At 44.2% G+C, this 14,095-nt stretch overlaps 1 protein-coding gene across 1 annotated transcript in view; it reads right to left on the bottom strand.

The window, feature by feature from the left end:
• The window catches only part of LOC135546459 (membrane-associated phosphatidylinositol transfer protein 3-like), a 156,586-nt gene extending 148,832 nt beyond the window's left edge, over nt 1–7,754 (bottom strand). The window contains exon 1 of the mRNA XM_064974895.1: nt 7,444–7,754. Within this exon, the coding sequence (XP_064830967.1) occupies nt 7,444–7,468 (25 nt within the window). The 5' untranslated portion in view covers nt 7,469–7,754. The remainder of the gene's footprint in view (nt 1–7,443) is intronic.
• Nucleotides 7,755–14,095: the final 6,341 nt, after the last annotated feature.

The raw sequence follows: 14,095 nt of genomic DNA, 5'->3' as shown, positions 1-14,095 counted from the left end.
TGGGCTTTGGTGACAAAAGGGATGGCACTGTGATAGACTGCAACCAGTTTGCTGAGTAGAGTATTGGAAGCTGTTTTGTAAATGGCCGAATTTGAGGATCGGTAGGATAGTCAATTTTACGAGGGTATGTTTGGTGGCGTGAGTGAAGGAGGCTTTGTTGCGAAATAGGAAGCCGATTCTAGATTTAATTTGGATATGGCATTAATGTGGATGCTACTATGATTACGGATAGTCCTGACTGAATCGTGAATAATTATGAGTTACAAAAGCACAAATATCATTCCCCAAAAATGCTAACCTCTCCTGTTATTGTAATCGTGAGAGGTTTGCATGTCTGGGGGGTATAATATTTGTGCGTCTTCATTTCATATCCAATGTGCTGGAGTACAGAGCCAAAACAACAATAATTACGGAGGACACTGAACCTGCCTGAAGTGTCCTTCTATCTCCTACCTAGGGTCTTGATCAAGTGGATTCTGAAGAGTGAAAGACTGCATGTAACCCCTAAACCTCTGATGCTCTTCACTTCAATGAGGAGATAATGTTTTAAGGAGAAGTTGAAACAGAAATGCTGTATCATCATGTCCCAAGTAGATATGATATGGCATGTTTGGTAGAGCCTCTGCTAAAAACAAAATGGATGTTCCCATCTCCTCTTATCAAGAAGGAATTTTCCTTACTGGTCCCCAGCTGCTTTTTGGTCATGAAAGAAAGCAGATCTCAAGTAACGATGAAGCAGATAAGAAGAATGAGTGTGAATGTAAGATTACAATAAAGTCTATATCAAGGCCAAGTTGTTTTACTGTAAAGAAACCAAAAGGATAAAAAAAGATCCTATCTACAAAGAACACTGACACAGAGATTACACACTACAGTCAAGGGTGCAACAATATTTAATGAAAATATACCATGGAGAAATACATATTGCAGTTTGCCATCAATCTTGTACCAGCGTGTCCAAACATTGCAGGGTTCAAATAATCTTCATGAGCAGAACAGCGAGCATGGCTGTAATGATGGCTGTGGTCATAGATTTGCCTTTAGCTCAGTGGGGGATAATCATTCACATCATAGTGTGACTATTATGACAAACTGGAGAAAGGACTCCAGTTACAGCTACTTACATTAAAATTAGTCTGTAATGGTTTCAAATAAATCTATTGTCAATTACAAACTGGTGAGCAATGCATTCCTCTCAACCATATTACAGCATGTCATGAATCATCTGCACTACACAACTAGTGACAGAGTGAAACGCTTCCTGTTACAATGTACTGAGAACTACTAACCTCCTAAGAACAAATTTCCCACTGGGCACAGATGTCATTTCAACGTCTAGTTTTGATTTAATTTTGGTTGAGTAATCAACTAACGTCAATTCAACAAAACATTTCACCATGTCATTGAATTTAGGTTAAAAGTTGGTTGAAAAAAAATATGAAATTCCATTACGTTGATGGCTTGTTGCAAATTCAATCAGTTTTCCATGTTGATGCAACGACATCATATTGAATTATTTTGTTGAGATGATGTGGAAACAATATAGATTCAATCAGTTAATTCCCAGTGGTTTATGAACTCTCAAAATGTATCTATCTATGTATCTATCTATCTATCTATTAATCTATCTATCGCTCTCTGTCTCTCACTTTCATTCCCTTCCATTGCATCTCTCTTTACTCATCGAATCAACTGCTAATTGAGCTGATTCAATAAATTAGCAGATGCAATTGGGACATGGCTTGCATGTGATCTGGATAGGTTTCTACTATACAGAGCTGAGCTTCCTCTCCTAACACCTGGGCTGGTTCAAAATATACTATCATTGTGTATGTGTCCCAAATGTCACCCTATTATTTTGGTCAGAGCCTTGGTCAAAGGTAGTGCACTATAAAGAGAATGGGGTGTAATTTGGAACACAAACACACTGTGTTTCAGTCAGCAGTCAGTGGCGTAAGTGCATGTTACTCTAGCAAGCTGTTTTGTTCAAGTGCATTGGGAAGTCTTTTTTGTGGTATTTATAGGATCACATCTCAAAGCCGTTGTGTACTTCCTGTTGTCACGCACTGATTAGTTTCACCTGTCTTTGTGCTTGTCTCCACCCCCTTCCAGGTGTCGCTCATCTTCCCCCACTATCCCCTGTGTATTTATACCTGTGTTTTCTGCTTGTGTGTTGCCAGGTTCCTTTTGTTTCGTCAAGCCTACCAGCGGTTTTCACCTCTGCGCCTGTCTCTCATTTGTTTCTGTTTTTCCCGGTTTTGACCTTTCTGCCTGCCTTGACCCTGAGCCTGCCTTACCTCCCCGGAGCGCTTCAATGTAGACTCGGGCACCTGTCGGGCGTTTCTCGCTCAGTGTTCCCTCGTCATGGAGCTGCAGCCTTCCTCCTTCCCCTCGGACAGCTCTAAGATAGCATACCTCATCACGCTGATGTCCGGGAGGGCCCTCGCCTGGGCTACGGCAGTATGGGAACAACAGTCGGCCATATGCTTTAGTCTGGAGGGATTCGTGGCGGAGTCTGGGAGAGAGACTGCCCGGAAGCTACTCCAGCTTCGGCAGGACTCCCTCGGTGTGGCAGACTATGCAGTGGATTTCCACACGCTAGCATAGAGAATGGAGGGTGCCTGGATACCGGAAGAGCTGTTCGACACGTTCCTGCACGGATTATCGGACGAAATAAAGGACTAGCTTGCAGCCCGGGAACTACCGACAGATCTCAACTCACTCATCACCTTAACCATCCGGATCGACTATAAGATACGGGAACGTAGGAGGGAGAAAAGGTCTGATAGCGGTCCCAATCGCTCACTCAAGGATCCCACCTTGCATCTGATGAACTCCGGACGTTCCCGACGTCTATGTCCCCGAGATGATCTGAGCTTACCCGAGTTCCTCCAAGAGCCTCCAAACACTACCGATTCACCTCTTCCCGAGCCAATGCAGGGCTAGGTTGTCTCCAGCCGATCGCGTACACAGACTTGACACCCAGAGTTGTCTGTATTGCTGTACTGCTGGTCATTTTGTGTCTACCTGTCCCTTCAAGAGACCTAGCTCATTCGTTGGAGAGAGCACTCTGGTGGGTCTTAAAGATAATTGTTATTATCCCCTTACTTGCCCCCCTCTCCATGCCATCCTGCTGTGGGGAGTCCAAGTCCAAGTCCAGTCCAAGTCTCTCCAGGTACTCATCGACTCGGGGGCTGATATGAGTCTCATGGATGTTACCCTGGTGTCCGAGCTGGTTATCCCCACTCAACCCCACTCCATTCCCATGGATGTTAGAGCGCTGTACATGCTTGTCGGCTGGAGCCCATTCTGCCACACTCATTGCCTGAAGTCAGCTCTGCTTGCCCCATCACGTCTTACTGGGGGCTTGGAAATTGCCCCTGACCTCTCCACCAGTCAAGAGGGGTACCAGGACCTCTGAGATGTACCAGGATGTACCATGCCAGATGTTTGGTGCGCCGCAATAGCCCCGTGGCTACACCCCCGGAAGCCGGGACCTCCTTTGACCTCGGGGCAGGGGATTCCAGTACCTGGTTGACTGGGAGGGTTATGGCCCAGAGGAGAGGTGCTGGGTCTCCGCTAGGGACATCCTGCCAGGGACCCAGGCCTCATCTGAGTTCCAACGCCGGTACCCTGCTCAACAAGGTATGCGCCCAGGTAGGACGCCAGGTGGCATCCCTGGGAGGGGGTGGGGTACTGTCACACCTTGATCTGTTTCACCTGTCTTTGTGTTCATCTCCACCCCCCTCCAGGTGTTGCCTATCTTCCCCAACCTCCTTTGTATTTATACCTCTGTTCTGTTTGTCTGTTGCCAGTTCGTTTTGTTTCGTCAAGCCTACCAGCATTTTTCCCTCTGCTCCCGCCCTGAGCCTGCCTGCCATCCTGTACCTTTTCCCCACTACTCTGGATTACCGACCTCTGCCTGACCTGACCCTGAGCCTGCCATCCTGTACCTTTTCCCCACTAATCTGGATTACCGACCTCTGCCTGACCTGAGCCTGCCTGCCATCCTGTACCTTTTCCCCACTACTCTGGATTACCGACCTCTGCCTGACCTGAGCCTCCCTGCCATCCTGTACCTTTTCCCCACTACTCTGGATTACCGACCTCTGCCTGACCTGAGCCCGCCTGCCATCCTGTACCTTTTCCCCACTACTCTGGATTACCGACCTCTGCCTGACCTGAGCCTGCCTGCCATCCTGTACCTTTTCCCCACTACTCTGGATTACCGACCTCTGCCTGACCTGACCCTGAGCCTGCCATCCTGTACCTTTTCCCCACTACTCTGGATTACCGACCTCTGCCTGACCTGAGCCTCCCTGCCATCCTGTACCTTTTCCCCACTACTCTGGATTACCGACCTCTGCCTGACCTGAGCCCGCCTGCCATCCTGTACCTTTTCCCCACTACTCTGGATTACCGACCTCTGCCTGACCTGAGCCTGCCTGCCATCCTGTACCTTTTCCCCACTACTCTGGATTACCGACCTCTGCCTGACCTGACCCTGAGCCTGCCATCCTGTACCTTTTCCCCACTACTCTGGATTACCGACCTCTGCCTGACCTGAGCCTGCCTGCCATCCTGTACCTTTTCCCCACTACTCTGGATTACCGACCTCTGCCTGACCTGAGCCTCCCTGCCATCCTGTACCTTTTCCCCACTACTCTGGATTACCGACCTCTGCCTGACCTGAGCCTGCCTGCCATCCTGTACCTTTTCCCCACTACTCTGGATTACCGACCTCTGCCTGACCTGAGCCTGCCTGCCATCCTGTACCTTTTCCCGACTACTCTGGATTATCAACCCCTGCCTTCCTTGATGGTTACCTGCCCCTGTTGCTGTAATAAATTGTTACTTCGACACAGTTTGCATTTGGGTCTTACCTTAACCGTGATACTTGTACCCCCCTGGTTGGACATTAGCCTCCCTCCTGTAAGGCAGGTGGTGAGGGAGATTCTTAAAATGGTATTGTTTGCATTGTCAAACTAATTTCAGGGCTATCTTAATGACATTATCAAAAAGCCTGGTAAAAAGTAGCCACATCCCTAGGCAAGAGGGAGCTGGCTGGGTGAACGAGACTAGGTAAGACCGTAACTTGGCCTTATTGTATGCACTTTAATTCTGTCTCTGGTGTTCAGTTCATGAGATCATGGTCCAATCAGCAGAGACTATCAGATAAATTAAACTAACCTCAATAACTTGCTACCCTGACTTCATGGTTTTAATTACCTACATAACAAATCATTGCACCCCTATAACAAAATCATCGCTGTTGGGCACAACGAAAAGAGACGTTGGGCACCCCCAAGAGTCATGTATAATTTGATACTGCTTGACTTACTGAAACTGGATGATAAGAGCCTAATGGGTATTTTATTATCATTCATCCCACGAAAAGAACCAGTGTATGTCACGTCTCCCGAGTCGAGGTTAAATAAATAATGGAACAGGCATGAAATATCAAAACAATCAAAAATCATAACTAATGCTGTCAGAGAGTGTTGTGATGAATGAAAAAGTAGGATGGGTCTGACTGGGTCACTCTAAAGAACTCACCAGACGCTCAATCTTTTATCACTCTGAGGAAAGTTGGACAAAATCTGACATGGTCTACATCCTATATTCCCAACATAGTGCACAAGTTTTGACCAGATCCCCAGGGGCCCTGGTCTAAACTAGTGGACTATATAGAGAATAGGGTGTAATTTGGGACACACACACACACAACCCATGCTGTCCAAAGCCCATTGCGTCATGTGTTGAAGTCACTATAGAGCTGGACAGCACACAATCTGTCATGCAAACATTATCTAATTAAATTCATTAGACCAAAGATGGGCCCAACTATTTCACACACAGTCAAGATACTTTCTTGTGTTTTTACCTTTACCTCAAACACATTCATTAAGCTGCAACATTTATTCAGCATTCCACCGCGTCAATCACCTTCCCTTGCCACCTTCATCACCAGCCATGAGGTTTATCAAGGTGCAACTGAAGGTGATTGAGGTGGAATGCTGAATGTCATTATAAAAGGTGAACCAACTAGTCTACATTGAATTTTTAATATTTCATTAAATGCACTGAATCATGAATAGGCTATCAATTTCCATAATCAACAGAACACATCTCCCTGGGCAATGCTATATAGCAGCCTCGATATATTGCATTCCTTTCAATTGTATCAATTGGTGATTTAGTAAGCAGGGGTAGACTGGCCATCTGGTATTGCAGACATTTTTGGGTGCAAAATTATCATTATTTGGTAAATAATAGGGGCCTCAAGCAAAAAAATGGGATCGTGTGGGGGCCTTAATGAAATAAATAGGCTGGTTTGGGGGCATTGAGGAAAGAAATGGGCCAGTTTGTTACAAATCCCAGGGTTGATTTCTGGTCCCAGTCTTCCCCTGTCAGTAAGGTATTGAACCCCATGGTGATCAACTGGATACAAACCAAGTATGATGAAAATATGCAGTTAAAACAGTTATAACACCTTCATTACAACATTCATTTAACTGTCTCATCTGCAGCTTAGCATTTTTTATCATGAATCTTGTTCTGGTGGAAGCTCTGCAGGGTGGTCACTAGCTGGCACAGCCAAAAAGTCATAAAATCTCATTTTAACCCTAACCACACTGCTAACCCTAATGTCTAACCTTAAATTAAGACACATTTTGACATTGCAGCTGGTCTATCTAAGGGGAAATAGCTCACTTCTGCCTCCAGGACAAGACTCATTACAATAAACTTCAACCTGCTTATTAACTCCTGTGTCCAGTTTTACTTTTACACCACACAACTTCATACTGTTAAATACTTGTGAGGACAAAAAGTGTCTACTAATGATAGCCTATCCACTAACAATGTAATTTTTCCTTGAACGCAAATTATTCCTTGAATGCATGCTTGTCAACAAAGACTAATGAGCGTTTGAGTCTCTCGGGAAATGAGAAGGGTTTGCCCAAATAATTTGATATGTTCATATAATATATATAATATTGTGTGTGTGTGTGTGTGTGTGTGTGTGTGTGTGTGTGTGTGTGTGTGTGTGTGTGTGTGTGTGTGTGTGTGTGATTTCCAAGGTCCAAATCAAAATTTAGTGCGCGCTTTTTCCTGCCGTTAATGGTAAGGATGACGGTTTCACACCTTAAATGTGTCAAAATAATTTGAATTAAGCATACTCAGACAACATCGACAAAAATGATCTAAACACACCATTCGACAAACATCTCAGAGGACACGGGCTGCATTTTATTCGGATAGCCTACTGAAACATCACGCATTCCAACAGATTGTCTAATGGCAACGGGCTATAGCGCGCAGGCATCCTTTTACATGATTTAGGTCGAGACGTTGACTCATGCTACCTGTTAACCTCATAGGCTTTGACACCGGAGCAGATGTGGTAGTCTATATAAAAAGGTATTCAACCGAGCACCTTACCTTTCCCTTTCGTTTCCTTCGCCATCCCAACCTATGTGTCTCTACCAAGGTAGGTGCGGAGTCATTGGGGTGTCATTTTGTCAGATAGTTTGACCGAGTGGGCGCTCACTCTCTCGTACCCGCACCTTGACGCCAGCCAGACCGAGGATAGGTAGCCCTGAGGCAGTGAGGCTGCGCTTTTTTGTCTCGTCTTGAATTCTGCAGCTGAGCTCTTCTGGTTCATCGGTGACAAGACCCACATCCAGCGGATCTGCCTCTTGTACGAAACACACTTTCAGTATTTGTAACTGTGCAGACTTCGTTACTGCCCGCTCCCCTCCACTACTGCCATATCACTACAACTGTTTCAAGAACCAATGTTAGACTGCCCCCAGTGGCTTGCCGGTGTGCCACCGAAGGGCGTCCGTTGTATGAGGCTCTGCCTCCTGCACAGATGGGATTCCAAGCAAAAATAAATGAGTCCACAGTGACACAGTGACGCAAACTGAATTACACGGGATGCATTCCTAACCGTTGATGTGAGGTCTAGAAACAAATATAGCCATATTGGAAAATTACACATATCTACAAAATCTCACTTCTGCCTACTTAATTGTGTAGTTACAACTGCATGATTGTAGAGTAAAATAATAAAGATAAGACAGCATATAAAAGCCTATAAACAACAGACTGAGGCTAATGTTTCAGTATGTTGAACCATAAGTATGCTGCACGCAGCAGACATGACAAATAGCTTGACAAAGACTCTTTATTGACCTTAAAGACATGATGATGATAATGACTGTCTCCGAGCCACAGATGGGGGCCTAAAGGGCAAGGACTGACTCTCACCTTGTCATGACTCTAGCTTTATTTCTTACAGCCTTGGCTCCTCCACAATGTTAGGTCAGAGACCCAGCTATAAAACATACTGGAACCAGAGTTCAACAGCATAGCATCACAGCACATTCCTCATGGTCCACAGGCGGCTCACATCACATCTTAGGCTTTGTGCGGAGTGGACTGTTGCTTTAGAGAGAAACTGTTATTAGCCACATGGATCAGATGCATGCATTAATGGCCGGCATGATGATGATGATGGATGTAGGTTGATTCCCAAATGGCACCCTATTCACTAAAAAGTGCACTATAGTTTGCACCGTAGTGCACTTTTGTCCTAGTCTGGTCAAAAGTAGTGCACGATAAAGGCAACGGGTGCCATTTCGGACACTTTCAAACTGTTATTAGATACATGGATAATCAGAAAAGTTAATAGATAAGTTAATGGATGCATTGCCATAAGGGATGTAGCCTATTGTATGTGAACTGTAGAAATACATTACAGGAGAGTAAGGCTGGCTGGCTTGCTCCAGACATTCAGTGCCTAATCTATGATGTTTTATAGATTTCCCTGCTCTGACATTGTCAAACAGCTAACTCTCACAACAGGCTGTCATATCTATCAAATAATATGCTATATTGCAACCTGGTCACAGAGCGTTACGTATTATTCTGTATGGATATCCGAACACTCCATTTAGTTATGATATGTTACGTTTCATATGTTATGTATTCATTTGGGGATGTCCAATACACATTTCATATGAAATGTTGTGAATTACAATACGTAGTATATGTTCCAAATTTGAAAAATTTACAATATGTTATGATTTTGCTAAATGTATGTTACAGTATGTTACAAATTCTAGCTAGGTGGCTGAAATTAGCTAGCTCGCTAACATTAGCTAAGCGAGGGGTTATTCAAATGAAATTAAATCAAAATGTATTTGTCACATGCGCCAAAAACAATAAGTGTAAACCTTACCGTGAAATGCTTACTTACAAGCCCTTAACCAACAGTGCAGTTCAAGAAGAGTTAAGAAAATATTTAACAAAAAAACTAAAGTAAAAACTAATAAAAAGTAACACAATAAAACAACGAGGCTATATACAGGGGGTACCGAGTCAGTGTGCGGGGGCACAGGTCAGTCTCCTGAGGGGGAATAGGTTTTGTCGTGCCCTCTTCACAACTGTCTTGGTGTGTTTGGACCATGATAGTTTGTTGGTGATGTGGACACCAAGGAACTTGAAACTCTCAACCCACTCCACGACAGCCCCTTCAATGTTAATGGGGGCCTGTTCTGCCTGCCTTTTCCTGTAGTCAGATCACTCATACTGTTCAGTACTGTGAGGGTTCTAGTTCTCCCTCTCTCCTGCATTTGGCCACAAGTTCTCATCAACATCACATCTTATGTCTTCTCTGGCGATGCATCTTGGAAAGTATCCTCTGGAATGTCTAATCCAACCCTGGCAGTCTTCAGGAGAAGTGTCTCCACACCCTGGCAGTCTTCGGGAGAAGTGTCTCCACACCCTGCCAGTCTTCAGGAGAAGTGTCTCCACACCCTGGCAGTCTTCGGGAGAAGTGTCTCCACACCCTGCCAGTCTTCAGAAGAAGTGTCTCCACACCCTGGCAGTCTTCAGGAGAAGTGTCTCCACACCCTGGCAGTCTTCAGGAGAAGTGTCTCCACACCCTGCCAGTCTTCAGGAGAAGTGTCTCCACACCCTGGCAGTCTTCAGGAGAAGTGTCTCCACACCCTGCCAGTCTTCAGGAGAAGTGTCTCCACACCCTGGCAGTCTTCGGGAGAAGTGTCTCCACACCCTGCCAGTCTTCAGAAGAAGTGTCTCCACACCCTGGCAGTCTTCAGGAGAAGTGTCTCCACACCCTGGCAGTCTTCAGGATAAGTGTCTCCACACCCTGCCAGTCTTCAGGAGAAGTGTCTCCACACCCTGGCAGTCTTCAGGAGAAGTGTCTCCACACCCTGCCAGTCTTCAGGAGAAGTGTCTCCACACCCTGGCAGTCTTCAGGAGAAGTGTCTCCACACCCTGCCAGTCTTCAGGAGAAGTGTCTCCACACCCTGGCAGTCTTCAGGAGAAGTGTCTCCACACCCTGGCAGTCTTCAGGAGAAGAGTCTCCACACCCTGGCAGTCTTCAGGAGAAGTGTCTCCACACCCTGCCAGTCTTCAGGAGAAGTGTCTCCACACCCTGCCAGTCTTCAGGAGAAGTGTCTCCACACCCTGCCAGTCTTCAGGAGAAGTGTCTCCACACCCTGGCAGTCTTCAGGAGAAGTTTCTCCACACCCTGGCAGTCTTCAGGAGAAGTGTCTCCACACCCTGCATTCATGGCATCCAGTAAGGACATGTGGTCATGTGGATGTTGGTCATAAACCTTCCACCTCCACGCAGAGAAAACCTCCTCTATGGGGTTTAGGAAGGGGGAGTATGGAGGCAGGAATAGTACTAACATCCTGGGATGTGCAGCAAACCAGTCTGTGACTGCAGCAGAGTGATGGAATGCCACATGATCCCACACAACATCAATGGCAGGGAGTTCCTTGCCCCTCTCTCCTCTGCTGGCACAAGTCCATTATGCAGGTCATCCAGAAAATAAATAAGCCTCTGTATTGTAGGGGCCAATGAGTGGTTTGGGTAACAGCAAACCATCATTGGACAGTGCCCAACAAATTGTGATGTTAGCTCTTCTCTGGCCTGGGACATCCACGGTTGCTCTCTGTCCAATCACATTTCTTCCCCTGCGGCGTGTTTTTGCCAGGTTGAATCCAACTTCATCCATAAAGATGAATGTATGTGCATTATGCCTGGCTTCCATCGCCATTACTCTCTGTCGTGTCTTTGGCATCATTAAACTGAAGACTTATTTATCAAATAACTCTCTGTAATTATTATTACACGATTAAACTGATGAATCAAATGTAATTAACTAGGAAGTCGGGGCACCAAGGAAAATATTCAGATTACAAAGTTATAATTTTCCTAATATACCTTTTCAGATATTTTAATATCTGATCAATTAGTCCTCTGATTAATGACTTATTCTTTATTTTACCTCATGCTAGTCTCATTTAATCTTTCCTCATTCATCCTGTACAGCAATTAGGGAGAGGGGGATGGGCTTGCTGTACCCAAAGAGGGCAACGTCATGACATCTCTAAAATACAGTAAATCCACAGTTTTACAGTACTTTACATTATGCATAGCTGTGTATGTACCCTGTTTGGTTATTGAACAGACATCTTACCTGGACATATTGATACAGGAGTTCTTTCACACGTTCACCGTTTCTCTCAAAGGGTACAGTGTACAACTGCTTCATCCTTGAACTGTCGTTGTGCTGACCGTATTCACAGTCCTAAAAGTGATATTGTCTGCCAGCACTCTGTCCCACATTTTCCACAGTTTTATTGCATTGTTGCCAATTACCATGTCAACAATGACAATTTCCTGAGCATCTGATAATATTCTTCCTCTCCCTCCTGTGGTAGACAACCTTTGAATCCTACTGAAAAACACAAAACAATCAATATATTTCAAAATGTCAGTACATGTAAAAAGGTGAACATACTGTATTGTACTGTAATACGTACTTCAATTATCATTGAAGGATGCACATCTCACCTGTTGTTTTGCCGGAAAATTTGTACTATTGATGCAACTGTTGAACGCTGCAGATTTGGTTGCAGTCTTAAACCAGCTTCTCTCAAAGAGAGACCATGGTTTACAACATGGTCAATAATTGTGGCCCTTATCTCATCAGAGACCACCACCCTTGGTCTTCCTCTCCTTTGTCCTCCACATATTCTCCCTCTCCTTGCTACTCTTCTCTCCCCACCAAGCTGTCTTCCTTTATCCATGTTTCCAAACGAAATCATTCCAAAGCCTTCCTCTTTTGTCTGTTTGGTAAGGAGACTAAAAACAGGACACTTGGGTATGCTTTCAGCTGAAATTGCAATCAGCTGCGTTTGGAATGATAAAACATGTTCTATTTGTTTCAATCTGGTTACTGCAGAAATGCATGACATTTGCCATCATTCTGTTTTGAATGTGTTTTTAACAGTTTTGGCATTTGAAAATATGTGCTGAAAATATATAGTTTTGCAGGTGGTGGAGTATGAATGAGAACAAGAGTTCATGGATTTCGGAGAATGTGGTCATTGAATGCATTTTGTGTGAAAGCAATTGAAAAATGTTCAGTTTGGTCCACATACACTTCTGTTTCACTGACTGTGTGAAGAGTTTTGACAATGTGACTTCAGTTTTGACCAATGCATGTTAGCAATTGAAAAGAAAACTGTAATATCATATTAATCCCATATATAGAAATCATATTACCAAAGGTCACTCATGTTCCCGACCCAAACCCTTTCAACAGAAAACAAGATAGGGTACTATAACACGGAAAATAGTACATTCCCAAACCTGAAAATCTAATTATAGGTTCCCAACTGAATACAACCTGAACAACTCATTGTAGATTCCCAACTGAATACAACCTGAAAAACTCATTGTAGATTCCCAACTGAATGCAACCTGAAAAACCCATTGTAGATTCCCAACTGAATACAACCTGAAAAACTCATTGTAGATTCCCAACTGAATACAACCTGAAAAACTCATTGTAGATTCCCAACTGAATACAACCTGAAAAACACATTGTAGATTCCCAACTGAATACAACCTGAAAAACTCATTGTAGATTCCCAACTGAATACAACCTGAAAAACTCATTGTAGATTCCCAACTGAATACAACCTGAACAACTCATTGTAGATTCCCAACTGAATACAACCTGAAAAACTCATTGTAGATTCCCAACTGAATACAACCTGAACAACTCATTGTAGATTCCCAACTGAATACAACCTGAAAAACTCATTGTAGATTCCCAACTGAATACAACCTGAAAAACTCATTGTAGATTCCCAACTGAATACAACCTGAACAACTCATTGTAGATTCCCAACTGAATACAACCTGAAAAACTCATTGTAGATTCCCAACTGAATACAACCTGAAAACCCCATTGTAGATTCCCAACTGAATACAACCTGAAAAACTCATTGTAGATTCCCAACTGAATACAACCTGAAAAACTCATTGTAGATTCCCAACTGAATGCAACCTGAAAAACACATTGTAGATTCCCAACTGAATACAACCTGAAAAACTCATTGTAGATTCCCAACTGAATACAACCTGAAAAACTCATTGTAGATTCCCAACTGAATACAACCTGAAAAACTCATTGTAGATTCCCAACTGAATACAACCTGAAAAACTCATTGTAGATTCCCAACTGAATACAACCTGAAAACTAATTGTAGATTTCCAACGTGAATACAACCTGAAAAACTCTTTTGAGAAGTCCCAACTTGAACCATCTACCAAGCGCAGTGGGAAACATGGGAGAGCAGTGATTGTATGTTGTTGTGCACAGCGGTGCAACAATAGATATATAGTTATACCCGAGTTCTATCCTCTAGCTTAACACATGACCACACAACAGGTCATAACCTGGGATCGGAGCTGCACCAGCATCAATCTATCTGCAGCTCTGCACCCTGATGCCATCGAATGACTATCAATGGAGCCAAATGCTTGAGACGTCTCCCTCCAATCTGAGTACCGGCCTGGCCACGGCCACGCTATATTACCCAACCCATGAGGGCCCAGGATATTTGTACCAGTCAGGAGGAGCAATGACAAAATACTTCTGTCCCAAGACACTGTATTGAGATTCTAGCAGGAGAGTGAAAGGAAACAGCCTGCAGGGCCAGGAAGACAGCGAGGTAGATAGAATTTATTATGCCCATTGGCC

Source organism: Oncorhynchus masou, chromosome 9 (assembly GCF_036934945.1).
Source record: "Oncorhynchus masou masou isolate Uvic2021 chromosome 9, UVic_Omas_1.1, whole genome shotgun sequence".
Taxonomy (NCBI): Eukaryota; Metazoa; Chordata; class Actinopteri; order Salmoniformes; family Salmonidae; genus Oncorhynchus; species Oncorhynchus masou.
The sequence above is the reverse complement of the archived record's forward strand: the minus strand, read 5'-3'. Positions and strand labels throughout refer to the sequence as shown.